Source organism: Sander lucioperca, chromosome 23 (genome assembly GCF_008315115.2).
Source record: "Sander lucioperca isolate FBNREF2018 chromosome 23, SLUC_FBN_1.2, whole genome shotgun sequence".
Classification (NCBI taxonomy): domain Eukaryota; kingdom Metazoa; phylum Chordata; class Actinopteri; order Perciformes; family Percidae; genus Sander; species Sander lucioperca.
Window position 1 is genome coordinate 7,556,092 of NC_050195.1, and position 15,058 is coordinate 7,571,149.

The 15,058-nt window shown below is 40.8% G+C and overlaps 1 protein-coding gene across 10 annotated transcripts in view; it reads left to right on the forward strand.

Moving 5' to 3' along the window:
* abi1a (abl-interactor 1a) overlaps positions 1-15,055 on the forward strand; it is a 54,717-nt gene extending 39,662 nt beyond the window's left edge. For 2 of the 10 annotated variants that reach the window (XM_031297730.2, XM_031297731.2), the window contains 6 exons: positions 3,837-3,937; positions 5,075-5,197; positions 7,926-8,207; positions 10,291-10,377; positions 11,399-11,584; positions 13,447-15,055. In XM_031297730.2, the coding sequence (XP_031153590.1) occupies positions 3,837-3,937; positions 5,075-5,197; positions 7,926-8,207; positions 10,291-10,377; positions 11,399-11,584; positions 13,447-13,622 (955 nt within the window). In that variant the 3' untranslated portion in view covers positions 13,623-15,055. The remainder of the gene's footprint in view (positions 1-3,836; positions 3,938-5,074; positions 5,198-7,925; positions 8,208-10,290; positions 10,378-11,398; positions 11,585-13,446) is intronic. The other 8 variants (XM_031297733.2, XM_031297734.2, XM_031297739.2 and 5 more) reach the window with 5 other exon arrangements.
* Positions 15,056-15,058: the final 3 nt, after the last annotated feature.

Genomic DNA, 15,058 nt, shown 5'->3' on the forward strand with positions numbered 1-15,058 from the left:
TCATTTTAAACGCACTTAAAAGTAATCAGGGTCACCATGGTGGCCAAGGGGCCTACCGTGGACTAGTTCCCTATCGCTCTCTCTTAACACCGCTCCCTACTGCAATCTCTCTAATAAAGGCATAGTATGGCAACTGCCCCCAAAAAGGTAATTCAATCAAATGTGGTGTGATTATGCAAAACACCACACGTATGCCGTGACAAATGATATCCAGGCTGAAAGTGTAGTTTACACGCAGTTACAGTGTCTCTTTTTCATTTGTTTGTTCAGTGATCGGACGACTGTTAAATTACTTTTATTATATTTTATTTCCTTTTTGTAATGAGGAACTGTTTTTTTTATGTTTTTATGAGGCTTTTCAAATGTGCAGCAGAGAAGCAGAAGTTAATAAATATAGTAACCACCCTATGTTATTTTTATATATATATATATATATATATATATATATATAGTATACACTACTGGTCAAAAGTTTGGGGTCACTTAGAAATTTCCATTCCACTCCATTATAGACAGAATACCAGCTGAGATCAGTTGCATTGTTTTTTTTAACTACGGCAGCAGTTTTCAGATTACATTATGTGCTTACATAATTTATCAGTTAGCCTTTTAAAATGATATCAGATTAGTAAACAGAATGTGCCTTTGGAACATTGGTTGAATGGTTGCTGATAATGGGCAATGTAGATATTGCATTAAAGATCAGCCACTTCTTTCTACAACAGTCGAGAAAAAAATGCTATATATATATATATATATATATATATATATATAAGATGCCTGTTTCTGTGCTGATCACCTATGCACATTTGAACGTGCTAATAATCATTACTTTATAGATAAATAGAAAATAAGTACCTTCATTTTGAGACTCCAAAATAATAGATTTTTAGGTTACCTGGCTAGTTTTTTGGAGCAACTTGACTGCTACTTTTGAATCATCTTAACCTTTTTGTGAACCATCCTATAGAACATCTCCAAGCTTAGTGTATTTTTTAACAAGATGGCTGAGCTATAGTTTTAGATGGTAAGTCTCAAAACATTTTGCAATAAAGTTTGAATTTGGTGTTCTTGATCTTTTATATAGCAATTCTTTCAGAAGAGCTCTGATCTAAAATCTCGTTGCATTAGATTATAAAGGTAGATTGCAGCGACCCTCCTGTTCATCTTCTGCTCTTTATGCGCCTCAGGTTATTTAATGCCTCAATAACAATCTTCAGTCTTTGTAATCAAAGAGCTTTCACTCTTTTTTTTTTTGGTCTTAGATTATGCTCTGGGCTACTTTGTAAGTCTATTTTGGTTACACTTTACTTGAAGGTATCTACGTAAGAGTGACATGACACTGTCATGAACGTGTCATAAACATTATAAACAAGTCATAAACGTTTATGACATAACACTTCTTTTAGTAAGTGTCATTCGGTTTTTGTCATGACAAGTTATGGTTAGGGTTAGGGTTCATGTGTCATATAGATACCTTCAAGTAAAGTGTTACCTCTATTTTTCCCATTTATGTCAAGTCATATCGTGTCACCATGCCTATGCACATAGTTTTTACATACTGTTCTCACTTTTTGTTCCTTACACGGAGAACAGTGTCTTTTCCTTCATTGGCTCCAGGGATCTTTCTCAGCTGTGAGCAAGTGGAACTTTTGAAAGCCTTGCTGTGTGTTACAGACGGTTGATTTATAAACAGCTCAGTGTGTTGAGTGGCGGCTGAATGAGCCAGGCAGGAAGGTGGAGAAATGGAGCAGCTGAGTGCTTTTATTTCACCGTGAGCGCTTTTGAAACAAAGACTAAATCAAAAGCCGGGGGAAGAGATAAATGGGTTAGCAAAGGAAACTGCTAAGTTATAGAGGGATTAGAATGGACAAATCCAAAACATGCAGATGGGGGACTAAAGTATGATGCTCACTTCAAAAGAGAGATGACATGATATTGTTTAGCCTCTATCCCTAAAGACACTTAGCCACCAACATCCTTCAGAGGGTTAACCCCTGCTGGAGAGCCCCAGGGCTCGACTGACATGGATCAGAAAGGGGGAGAGGGGGATGATGGGGAAAACGGAATAAAGAGATGTGGGGGAGGCTGGTTCAGAGGGATGGAAGGAATCAGAGGAGACGGGGGGCGAGGGGTATGGGGAATCACTTTACAGTCAATGAGGGGAAGAGGTCGAGGGACGGTTAGGGGTGAGAGGTAGCGAGAAGGATCAGTTGAAAAGCAGGGATGAAAGAGGTAGAAACAAAGGAGAGGTGGGGCGTGAGGGGCTGGAGCAGAAATGAGGATCAAGGCCAGCCCGAGAGACTGAGAGCGAGGGGGGGGGGGGGATTTACGAGCCCCGGGGGTCAAAGACAGGGTGAAACAGCGCTTATACAGGCCACTGCACAGCTGACATACATATTACATTCCCATGCCCTATATCTTCAGAGGCTGGGCAGTATTGATAACATTAGATGGGTTTTGTCAGCAGTTATTACTTTTGTGCATATGATGGCCAAGTTTAAAGTTATTTGTTTTTCATGCCACTAAACTAGAACTGTCCTGTGAATTAACTGCTTCATGCTACTGTAATGCAGGTTTTTTATATTCTTATTATAAATCTCTAAATCTCATATTTCATGATATTGATTAGGGCTTCAACTGCCAATTATTTTCTATCTATAAGTGTTTATAGATTAAGTAAAAAAAAAGTGTATGTGTGTGTATATATATATGTGTGTGTGTGTATATATATTTATTTATTTATTTATTTATTGTAATAAATTACCATCACAAGTTCCCAGAGCCCAAACTGACACCTTGATATTACATTTGTTTTTGTCCACGCAATAACCCAAAGCGTACAAAAATATCACTTTTACAATATGAACTAAGAAATGGTTTACTGATTTAAAATTACTCAAAGTTAATATGAAGAATGCAAACGTTTTTATCACATATTTTTAAAAATATATTTATGTGGAAGAAAAATGTTCTGATTAATAAAAAATAAAAAAATGTTCAGATGTTGCGTGTGAAATGTAAGGTGTCATATGTTGAAACGGTTTGACATTTAATAACATGTTAACATACAGGCATCATGCGTGGTTTATCACCTATAAAACAACAATTCAAATGTGATGAATTCACAAATATGAACATGTTGTTTTTGGACAATAAATATGTGAATCGACTAACTAGGCTTAATGGACAAATAGTATTGTATCAGCAGTACTACAATAATACTGACTGGCTATATTAGCAGCATCTGTGACTACAGTTTGGAATATTGCACCTCAGATTTATGCGTGAACACTGTTCTCACAAAGCTGATATGCCATTGTGTCTTCGTTGCTTTCAGTTCATTCACTAATGCCGCAGCATTTGAATGGATTTGGCAAAGGGTCCTATCATGTACAACAAGTGTTTTGAATTTAGCCTGAGATTCACCCCCATTCTAATGTGAGCTGCCAAATAAAAACAAAACTTATTAATAGACTAATTATACACTGTGTATGATAATTACTGTAATTTATTTAAAGTGTTTTGGGGCAATCAGAGGATCTGACGCAAGATATTTGTAAGTGGTTCGCATGAAGAACAAAAAAAATTGGATTCTTTTACTCTGACTGACTGTGACTCATGTCTTGCTCCCCTGGGTGTGTCACTCTGCAGCTCAGTCCTAAGACAGAAACAATCAGTATGAGAGAAGAAGATGCCAATGTGATGTTTCACAGTCTAATACATCTAAATAAGACATAAGCACAGATACAGCAGGGTCCACATATCTGCAGTCTGAGCAGGTTTCCCTGAGTAAAACCATGTCCTCTTTCTCTTCTGTCTCTCTCCTCCCTCAGCGGAAGCAGCGGGGGTAGTAGCAGCAGGGAGAACAGCGGCAGCAGCGGTATTGGCATTCCCATCGCCGTGCCTACACCATCCATCCCCAACTCTGGACCAGGTGAGCTTTGCTAGCTGCACTTCACGCAGTGACAGTTACCACAGGCCAGTCAGCCATTCTCCTTGCTGATATTAAATAAAGGCAGGATTGGACCTCACCAGCTTCAGGCATTTTTTTAAACCCTGCAATAAATCCTGGCCCACCCTGCCTCACAGTGCTGCTGAGAGTTTTGTTACCCTTTCCCATGCTCCAAACACTGGTTAAAAGAACGCTTTTGAGTATAAAAAAAGAACAAACATCTGCTATTTATATTTCTCCCAAAAAAATCTGTTTATGCATTTGGAAGTCTGGTGTGGTTGACCTGTGTGAAATGAGATAACTCTCTTTAAACATTGACAGGCATTGATGAGAAAACAGGATGTGCTGTTCGTACAATGTGCATATCTGTGAAAGAGTTTACTTTCATGCATACATTAAACAGTAGACTAGTACGTAACACTACATACTACTATATGACTTTAAGTCCAACGTGCATGTCTGTCTTATTGCATAAAATAACCCTTTTTAAGGTTTTAGTTCAAAATATTTGCTTTAAAATCTAGAAATTTGAAGCAACAGACATCAGGAGACCACTTTATTTCTTTAAATATAATATACATGTATATACCAATAATAGGCGTTTCTTGACAAGGTGTAAATGTAACATGGGAAGTGAGACTATGCAACACAAAGCCAATGTTTACCAGACGGGGATTATGCGGGCCCATTGTGTTCTAAGCACAGCTGATTCTCTATCCTACTGTGTAAATAGGCCACGCTGTTTCTGGCCTGCTGCTTTAGAGTGGAACAGTAGGGCCCAAAACGCAAGCTACATATAGTACAGCATTACACCATGCACACGCCTTAGATACTACTGCATTTAACTTTTTACGAAAGATTTGAGCTAAACATCAGGCAAGCAGCACAGAACTAACCACAGCTCTCCCTGCAAGCTGGTCGCCATGGAAACACTCAATTCATACCACAAAGAAGTGTGTCCAAGTGTGTGCAGTGCCTTAACATAGTCGAAAGTGCTCCTCCGGCCCCCAAGGGTTCTTGAGTGAAGTGATGTGATGTTATGTAACGCGGCGTAGAGGTGCAGGAGGCGGGCGAGGACAGACTGCTTTAAATGGTTACTAATGTAAATACTCCTTTCAGTCCCGCCCATGTTTGCTCCCCCGGGAGCCCCTCCGCCTCCCCCACCCCCTCCTCCTCCTCTCATGGCCGGGCTCGGCCCCCCAGCACCACCACAACCACCACCCCCACCACCAGCAGCTATAGGTGAGACTCCTCGACCCCCGAGGCCACTCCTGTCGCCTCTGCTGTCCCGATGGTGGATAATCGGCACGTCTGCTGGGATCTTCTTATGGTGGAGATGCACTAATAAGGGTGTATTGTGTGCTATGTGGATGGGTGTCTGACTGTTTGTACGCACTGCAAGCAAGAGGTTCTGATTCTTTCTGTGCAATCATGTCATCATGCTGGTGCTAAGTTTTGTGCAATATATTTGGGCTGCATATACTGTACATTGTTTTATATTAAATTGATGAGTAAACAAAGCTTGCTAAAAAAAACACCAGTTAATTAAAATGTACATTTAAAAAAAACTGAAATGCTTTAAAAAAGATTCGAAAGACCACTGTTTGCCAGCAGCAGCAGCCATCTTCTTTGTTTTCAAGTAGCAGGGAATTCACGAGGAACCGTCGCAACTCTGCCGTCCTTATGTTAACCCCGCCCACCGACTCTATACACGATGTGATTGGCCTGACCAGAATTTGGTTTTTCCAGCTCGCAAGCCAACGGAGAGTTGCTAGACTGATCCTGGCTGCAAATTACATTTGCTGCCGCTAGGGTGCGTCTAGATTTCTAGGCTAATAGTGCACTTTCTAGGTAGAACTATTGCTCATTAGATCAGTCTGATTCCTGGTTGTTCAGCTCTGTAGGTAATGACTTGCTGAACTGAACGTCTTGCTTGCAGTGTGAACAGACTGTATATGTGCTTCTGTTTGGAGACACAACAGGTTACATACTGTACTATGTGCGAAAGCTTGTTTTTCTATCCAGTTCAGTAACATTTTTCTCAATCCTCAGTGGTGGTGGTGCTTCTGAATTCTTCACTGATCTTCTATAATTGGCTAATAAAGAAGTCTCATATCACCTAAGGTCTGGCAAAAGTTAATAACTGCCTGCAGAATCTCTACAATTCTCCATTTACATTTGACCTCAAGCTCCTGCATTGACAGAGTAGATGATTACTTTTACAACCTACATTCAAGACATAAATTTAAGCCCTCCGAGCTGAGGCACTGCCGGAATGTGGACAGTGTTTCCATACAGATATAGAATAAGATATAAAATGAATTTACCTTAAGGACTTGATACTTCTTTTGCACACGTATGTTACTGTTTGATTTAAGCTCCTTTACTTTCTTACCAAGTGATTGTGGTTAAAGCTGTATCAGGCAAAATATCTTTTATTCTAGTCCATATTAATGGGCTGTGACAGAGAAGAACCATGTTGGCCATCCAGATTGTTTTATGTGCATATCTGACCATACCATTTATTAGAGTTAGATAGAGATTTTAAACGTAATTTCACAAAAATACACAACACACCTCAAATTGCAAAACGCCATACTAACAACATTAAACTAGCTAGCATGGTAGGATAGTCCACCCTAATTCTAAAATAATAGACCTACTACTGACTCTGAAACACACCTATTTTTCTATTTACTGTATAAACTAGAAGGGCAGGGAGAGCGCAGACCTCCACCAAGGCATGCCCTATCTCAAAAATAACGCTGTGTGAATTTTCCCAGTCGGGGAAGTCATTTTTTTTCAATAATTCCGCCGCCACATGAATGCAGCACAAATGCCCTATCTTGCAATGTTAACGAAAGTGGAAAATAATTTGTGTATCTGCCCCATGATACATTTAAGTTTCAATGGTGCAACCTGAATAAATAACTACTTTGAAATTAGCTAGAAGTTACTAAGAACTTAAAAAGTAAAGGATGTGTGACAGCAAGACTCACAGCTGATGTCACATAAGTGTGTGTGTGTGTGTGTGTGTGTGTGTGTGACTGTGACTGTGTGACTGCACTAATCTTGAGCAAGATGATCACTTAAAACATGCACATTTCATCCTCACAACATCAATGCACACTTTCAGCTCTAATAACTTCTGCCGTTGACAATATGGAGAAGTTTGTTTGCGTCTGTGTTCCTCTGAATCTTTACTTCCTCTGGTTCCACCCATCCCTATCTGAGAGCAGGGCCTCTCCTGAGACACAGTATGTTATCTAGAAACGTGAACAGGAAATACTCCAGCGGTGCAAAATAAGTCTCTTCTCTCCCTCTTCTGTTTTCTCACACACACACTGCATCTTGAATACTTGAACGTATTTAATGTTGTTGTTGTAATAATGCTGTTGTTGTTAGAGATGATTTGGTTATTCATTGACACCTGGTGTTATGTGTGCACTCGATCATGAACTCTCCCCGCCCTTGCAATAGCTCAAATAGACATTTATAATCATGTCTTTGACAAGTGTGTGAAGAAGTTATTTTGACTCTCAGATCCTTTGAAACCTGGAGGATCCGTCTGTCCTGTTGCTGCTCTCTTCTCTTTGCTCACTGAATCTTTTTTCCTTTGCTACATTTCTAAAGAACAGGATTTATTCGAATGACCTCTTGGGACTCTGTGTTTCATTTTACCCATGAAATATATTTCTGTGCAACAGTATAATAAACCAACTGTGTTGCTTCCCTAGCTCACCTGCTTCCTTAAATTGATTGTTGATTGTCTTTACATAAGGTGTGGGGCACTAATCAGTATTTAAAAGCTCGCATTATCTTTTACGATCTTGATGATTCATGTTTTGGGTGCTTTTTTTTTTTCTTTCTTCCTTTTCCCCTTTCCGTCTCCTCTGTCTAACCCCACCCCTTCCCTCTTCGGTCCTGCCTATCTTCCCTCTCTTTCTTCCCTGTCTTTGGGTGTTTCTAGTGGTGGCCCCTGGGCCTGGTCTGGGCCCCGCTCCAATGTCCCAGTTTGGAACCATCTCGCGCCAGATTTCGCGGCACAACCCCTCCAACTCCTCTGTCTCTATGGTTTCGGCCACGGGCACCTACCGCCGGGCGCCGTCGGTCACTTCCCAGTTCTCCTTGCAGCAGCAGCAACAGCTACAGCAGCAGCAACTACAGCAACAGCAACAACTACAGCAGCAGCAGCAGCAGCAACCGCAGCCTCATATTAATGGAGGCACTCCTGGCTATGGCCAGAACTCAAGTAAGGCCCTTCTGTCTCCAGTCCCATCCTGCTTTATAGATCCTCAACTGTCACTAAAGCACAAAACTACACATTTTTTCAAATCATGCACAGTCACAAACTAAAGCAAGCTAACCTTTGTAGCCACAGACTAATATTTCATACTTGCAAGGGAGTCGCTGCAGTCTTAAGGTCAAGATTGCATTCTTGTGAGATTTATTGCTGTTTCCTTAAAGGCAGAATGAGTAGGATTTTTCGGTTGCGGTTTGTTAACACAACACTGAAAGTTGGCCCCTGCTCAACAAGGGTTACAGTGCTCGCCAGCAGGTGAAAGCCAACCCCAGATTCACTCTCGTTTCAGAAAACAAGCTTTGTCTGCTGGGTGTTTAGCCATGCTATATTTGCTTTGTGATGTGTCCGCCATTTTCGTAGCTCCCTCTTGAATGAGTGCTTGCGATCTGGCATCTAGTCTCTACGGTTTTATAGAGGTTGACGGCCAGAAACGTCCTGAACACAGCAAAATACAGGCAGAGAGCAGGGTCCCTGCAGATACAGACACCGCCACACACTGCTAGTGGTGATTGAGAGGGTTTATTTTCGTACGAGTCTATACATCGTTTTTTTTTTTTTTTTTTGGAAATTCCTACTCATTGCGCCGTTAGAGTATTACAGTGCTGGTTAAGGCTTTTTATCTAACTGTGGGTTATACCAAACCAGACAATTGATGTCTGCTAACAGCGTAAAGTCACAGTTTTTGGCTTCATTCAAAAGCATGGTCAGACGTTAACCTGTAAATGTATTTCTCTGTTCATTATGTGGGTGTTGATTCTTATAAAACTTCAAATCTAGTCCCCATTTACACTTGGTATGGCGAGAACGTGATCAGCATCTGGAGACATGGTATGGATTATGACATCCGATCCAGCGACCTTTGCATTCACAGCTGTTATTAATGAGCGTGATTCTGCCTGGATGGGTGTCGTTCATTTTAAAGTCATTGTCTAAAGGGAAGACTTGCTAGCTTCTGCCACTACTTGCAGCTTAAGATAGCAGGAAGAAGTGGATTTAGGGGTCCTTTCAACTTGCAGGGAGGATTTATTTTTTTTCCTAAGAATGTGGTCACACTGTATGGATTGCATTCACACCTGGCTGAGATCAGATCACAATGCGAGCCAGACCACCTCCAGATGTGACCGATTCTGGGCACAATGTTTTCGGCGTGCATTAACATATTTTTTTTTTTGTTGTGTAAGGTGTAAAGGGGGTGTAAAGGGGGTTCTAGTTCGTTCATCTCCATATGGTGATCATCAGCCTCGATGTGCATTCACAGAAGCACTGGGCATGATGTGTTTTGCCACTGTTGATCGGTCCAAGTGGCCCTAATTTTGGATTGATCAAATGATCTGAGAAAAGTCTGAAAAAATGTAAAGTGAAAATTCAAAGTACTCTGTACATAACTACAACAGATCTGTGGGGGGAGTTCAGCCGGTTTGCCTGGGATTTGGGTTGAGGTTGATCTCTAGTGTAAACAGCGCCTCCCTCTGGCCATCAGGTGGCCCCTTACTTCTTTTAAATCCATGAGCTGTCCATGGGAGCTGTCTGAGTGACAGAAATCAAACCTAATCCGCAGTTTATCCCCAAGCCTCAGTGATCCCCAGAAATCTCATCACACTGGCAGACGTCACTGAACTTTTCAACAATTGTGTCCGATTTGTGGAGACGCTGCAGCTACAGACTGAATTAATTAATCTGTTGCTTTTTGTTTCAATAATTGGTCATTTTAAAATGTTCTTTAAAACTCTGATTTGGAATTTATAAAGTTTCTGTGAGTCGACGAGTTAATTAATGTGACTAAGCACTTCAGCTCTCAATCTGTCTCTGTTGCACACCACTCTGCCCTGTTCTATTAGATGTGTACAAGCTCACAATTCTTACAGTGCGTCTGTGTCAGCGTTGTGTTTGCTTGGGATTGGGGGTGCACTCACTCACTTTAACTGTCTGCTGTACATTCTTGGTGACTGATGGGCTTTCTCTTTTTTTTGTTTTTGTTTCTCTGTTGCTCTCCTTCTCTGCCTTTCTGTCTTTTTTCTCTGCTGGCTTTCAGTGTCTATCGCTCCTCCTCCTCCCCCCATGCCCCAGCTGACTCCACAGATACCTCTGACTGGCTTTGTGGCCAGGATGCAGGAGAGCAGTAAGTGAAGAGGCTAAGACATACTTTTCTTCTTAATCTGTGCCAACCACACCCAGCATGCATTGTGCTTATTCATCCTCCCCACCTGTCTGTTGAGAACAACTAATACCATCCCTTTGCAACAATGAACCATCCAAGAATGTGTCTCATTACAGACCTGTCATGGTTAATACAACTTTTTAAATAGCCTTATCTGCTGTTTGGAGACAGATTTATTTCCTCAGCTATTACATTACATTGTTACTGGTTCTTAGTAGCAGCAGGGGTATTATACATAGCTCACTTTCTTGGCAGAACAAGTATCTTTTTTTAAAATATGTGCAGTGGAAAAGCAACCAACTGAGATAGTTGAGGCTGCCACAGCACCACCTACTGTTTTTAGTGATCTCACATAGAGGGGGTTTTTATCACTGACTGAAGCTTGGTATTCATGTGCTGAATGTAGCACTGCAGGATTGAACTGAAGTGAATAATAATGTTTAGGGGGGAAAGTTCCTAAGATCTCAGCAAAACTGCACTGGAGATGATGGGGCTCTTTGCTGTCCCCTGCTGGACCAAAACCTGCAATACAGTCAAATATTACAGTCAAGGAAGTATTAGTTATTTTATTTCTTGACAGAAAGCAACTTTAGATTTCTGTGGTGTAGATTGGTTAACAAATAACACTTTGTGCAAACCTCTAACCTACTAAATAGCATGACACCGCATGTAATAATCATTAGATTATGGAAGTGTTCATAAATCCTGTGCAATCCTCTTTTTCAGAGAGCAACAAGAGGAGCACGAAGTACACAAATCACTTAAGAGGCTTACACATACAGTATAACATCCTGTTAAGTGATCCATGGGAAGTCTTAACAGTGATCTAGCCTGCCTGATACATTTAATATTCAAATACCTTATATACTATCAGTAATTCTGCATGATTCAGCCGCCGCCCTCTCCAGCACCAGACGCACGTCGACCTGTGGTCCTTGACCTTTTGAGCCACTGACTTTCTGTGTTCTGTTCTGTTCAACAGTTGCAGATACTCCTACTCCACCTCCTCCTCCGCCTCCAGATGACCTGCCCATGTTTGACGACTCTCCTCCACCTCCGCCGCCTCCTCCAGTTGATTATGAGGAGGAGGATGCTGCCGTCGTGCAGTACAGCGACCCCTACGCTGATGGAGATCCACAGTGGGCGCCCAAGAGCTACGTCGAGAAAGGTTTGATCCAAAATCGAGCATAACCAATTTAGTCTTATGCTGCATACTCACTACCAGTGGTGGAAATGTAACTAAGTACATTTACTCAAGTACTGTACTTAAGTACAAATTTAAGGCACTTGTACTTTACTTGAGTCTTTTCTTTTCATGCCACTTTCTACTTCTACTCCGCTACATTTCAGAGAGAAATTTTTACTTTTTACTCCACTACATTCATCTGACATCTTTAGTTACTAGTTAGTAAGATTTTTGCAAACAAAACATAGTAGTAGTAGTAGTTTATAAAATACAATGTTTTGTTATAAATTCAACTACCCAACAATATACAGGCCGACATGCCCAGCTGAAATGATTAGCCGATTAAACACTTAGTTGATTGACAGAACTGTTTTGATCGTTTTCAGTTTCTAAAATGTGAGGATTTTTCTGCATTGACTACTTTTACGTTTATTGTTTAAGTAAGTTTTCCTGATGATACTTTACTTAAGTAGCATTTTCAATGCAGGACTTTTACTATGTTTACAGGGGTGTGTTAGAACAAACCCCAATTCCAATGAAGTTGGGCAACAAAACACTGGGAAAGTTGAGGAATGCTCAAAAAACACTCCACAGGTGAACAGGTTAATTGGTCATGATTGGGTATAAAAGGAGCATCCCCCAAAAGGCTCAGTCGTTAACAAGCAAGGATGGGGCGAGGTTCATCACTTTGTGAACAACTGCATGAGCAAATAGTCCAACCGTTTAAGAACGTTCCTCAATGTACAATTGCAAGGAATTTAGGGATTTCAACATCTATGGTCCATAATATCTTCAAAAGATTCAGAGAATCTGGAGAAATCTCTGCACGTAAGCAGCAAGGCCGAAAACCAACATTGAATGCCCGTGAACTTCGATCCCTTAGGCGGCACTGCATAAAAAAACAAAACAACAACAACATCATTATGTAAAGGATATTACCACGTGGGCTCAGGAACACTTCGGGAAAACCATTGTCAGTTAACACAGTTCAGCGCAACATCTACAAGTGCAAGTTAAAACTCTACCATGCAAAGTGAAAGCCATATATCAACAACACCCAGAAACGCTGCCGGCTTCTCTGGGCCTGAGCTCATCTGAGATGGACTGACGCAAAGGGTAAAAGTGTGCTGTGGTCAGACGAGTCCACATTTCCAATAGTTTTTAGAAATCATGGACGTCATGTCCTCCGGGCCAAAGAGGAAAAGGACCATCCAGATTGTTATCATCGCAAAGTTCAAAAGCCAGCATCTGTGATGGTATGGGGGTGTGTTAGTGTCCATGGCATGGGTAACTTGCACATCTGTGAAGGCACCATTAATGCGGAAAGGGACATACAGGTATTGGCACAATATATGCTGCCATCCAAGCAACGTCTTTTTCAGGGATGTCCCTGCTTATTTTTGAAAGACAATAATAAGCCACATTCTGCACGTGTTACAACAGCGTGGCTTTGTAGTAAAAGAGTGCAGGTACTAGACTGGCCTGCCTGCAGTCCAGACCTCTCTCCCATTGAAAATGTGTGGTGCATTATGAAGCGCAAAATACAACAACGGAGACCCCGGACTGTTAAGCAACTGAAGTCGTACAGCAAGAATGGGGAGGAAAAAAACAATAAAGTTGATCAGTTTGAACATTAAATATCTTGTCTTTGTAGTGTATTTAATTGAATATAGGTTGAAAGGGATTTGCAAATCATTGTATTCTGTTTTTATTTACGTTTTACACAACGTCTCCACTTCAGTGGAATTGGGGTTTGTACTTTTACTTAAGTAAAGGGATCTGAATACTTTTTCCACCACTGCTCACTACTAATCTGAACCAACTTCTCCTTTCCTGTTCCTCAGTGGTGGCCATATACGACTACAGCGCTGACAAGGAGGACGAGTTGAGTTTCATGGAGGGGTCAATCATTTACGTCATCAAGAAGAATGATGACGGCTGGTTCGAGGGTGTCTCCAACGGCGTCACAGGACTGTTCCCCGGCAACTACGTGGAGTCCATCATGCACTACGCCGACTGAAGGGACCTCGCAGTAACAGTAAAGTCTATTTATTCAGTCGTATCGTAATCCACTGAGAGACCGACCGCCGCAATCTTGACTCCTGAGACGCATAGACGTGACTGTATGATCTCCTTTTGATATGACAGAATGTTCTTTCCCTTACTGATTGCAAATAAAATGAAAAGTGATATCTATTTAGTTTATTTTGGTGTTATATGGGCGGGTGGGGCACATTTATGGAATATGTAAAAAAAAAATAAAAAAAAATGTTTCTAAAGAGTTGGACTGCACATGCTCACGCCGGTTGAACTCAAAGGCAATGGTCACACAGCTGAAGGATGTACGACATAATCTTGCCTGGACAAAAATGATTTGTGATTCAGAACCAAATCCCCTGTGAACAAGAGTATTTGGTTTGATGGAACAAATTAAATCTTACCGTATCACGTAAACACCTTCAGTTGAAGTGTTTGTACTTTTCGTTGTATATAATGTGAGCTGCAGCCACTTGGGGTTCTGTAATGTGAATTCAGTGAATGTCGATTATATAATACTTTTCACTAGTGGCACCCTCAGCAACTCCATAAGGCTCATTCGTAAAAAAATAAGATGGCCTGTCAATAATTTACAAATTTAAGTACTGTGTATGGTATTTTAAAGACAAACAATTACTCCTGAAAAATCAGTCTTGGCGTTAAAGCATGCAAACTTTTAAGAGATATAATGTAATCTTAAGTTTATTGCCATTATGCTTCCATTATGTTGTAAATGTATTCACCTTTTTAATTTTTATGACACTGTTGAAATCACTGAGCTTTTTAGATTTGAAGTAAATTTCAGGCTTCCCCGTGGTCTCTCAATGCCGATTTGCATTTCAATCATAAAAATGAAATGGAGTTTACTTTTTCATGCATTTGGATCCGTCTAAAGCAAGATAACACATTCCATTTAGCATTTTAAGATTATGTCACGTCACTGTTATTAGTTTTATACTAATCCACATCAAATCTCTAGGATCTATTGGTAACTGGCAATAATGAACTGTGCTTCTGATAGACAGCAGATAGTGTGCAGCGATAATTAGGCTGGAATTGTCGTGCCTGACACTGCCATGCGACAATTCAGATTGTAATGTAGACCAATAAACAACTCTGATACCTCCTCAGCCTTCACAAAGCAACGATGACCTGCTCTGGGTTCAAGGAGCATGTTGAATGCTCTGAACATGAAATCCTCTGGGCTGCTAAGGTGTTCATATTTTAACTCAGAGTAAAATCAGCCAATCAATATCAGCTGTCACTCAGGTCTAGGAATCATCTTGACATTGTATTTTTTCTGTTGGACCTTGGACGTACCATCTAACATGAACTAATTTTTGACTGTTTATTATTGCAGGATTCTGCAGCCCACGCCTTGATATTTTGCCAGTTTGCTTTAGATATTTCCAATTTAAA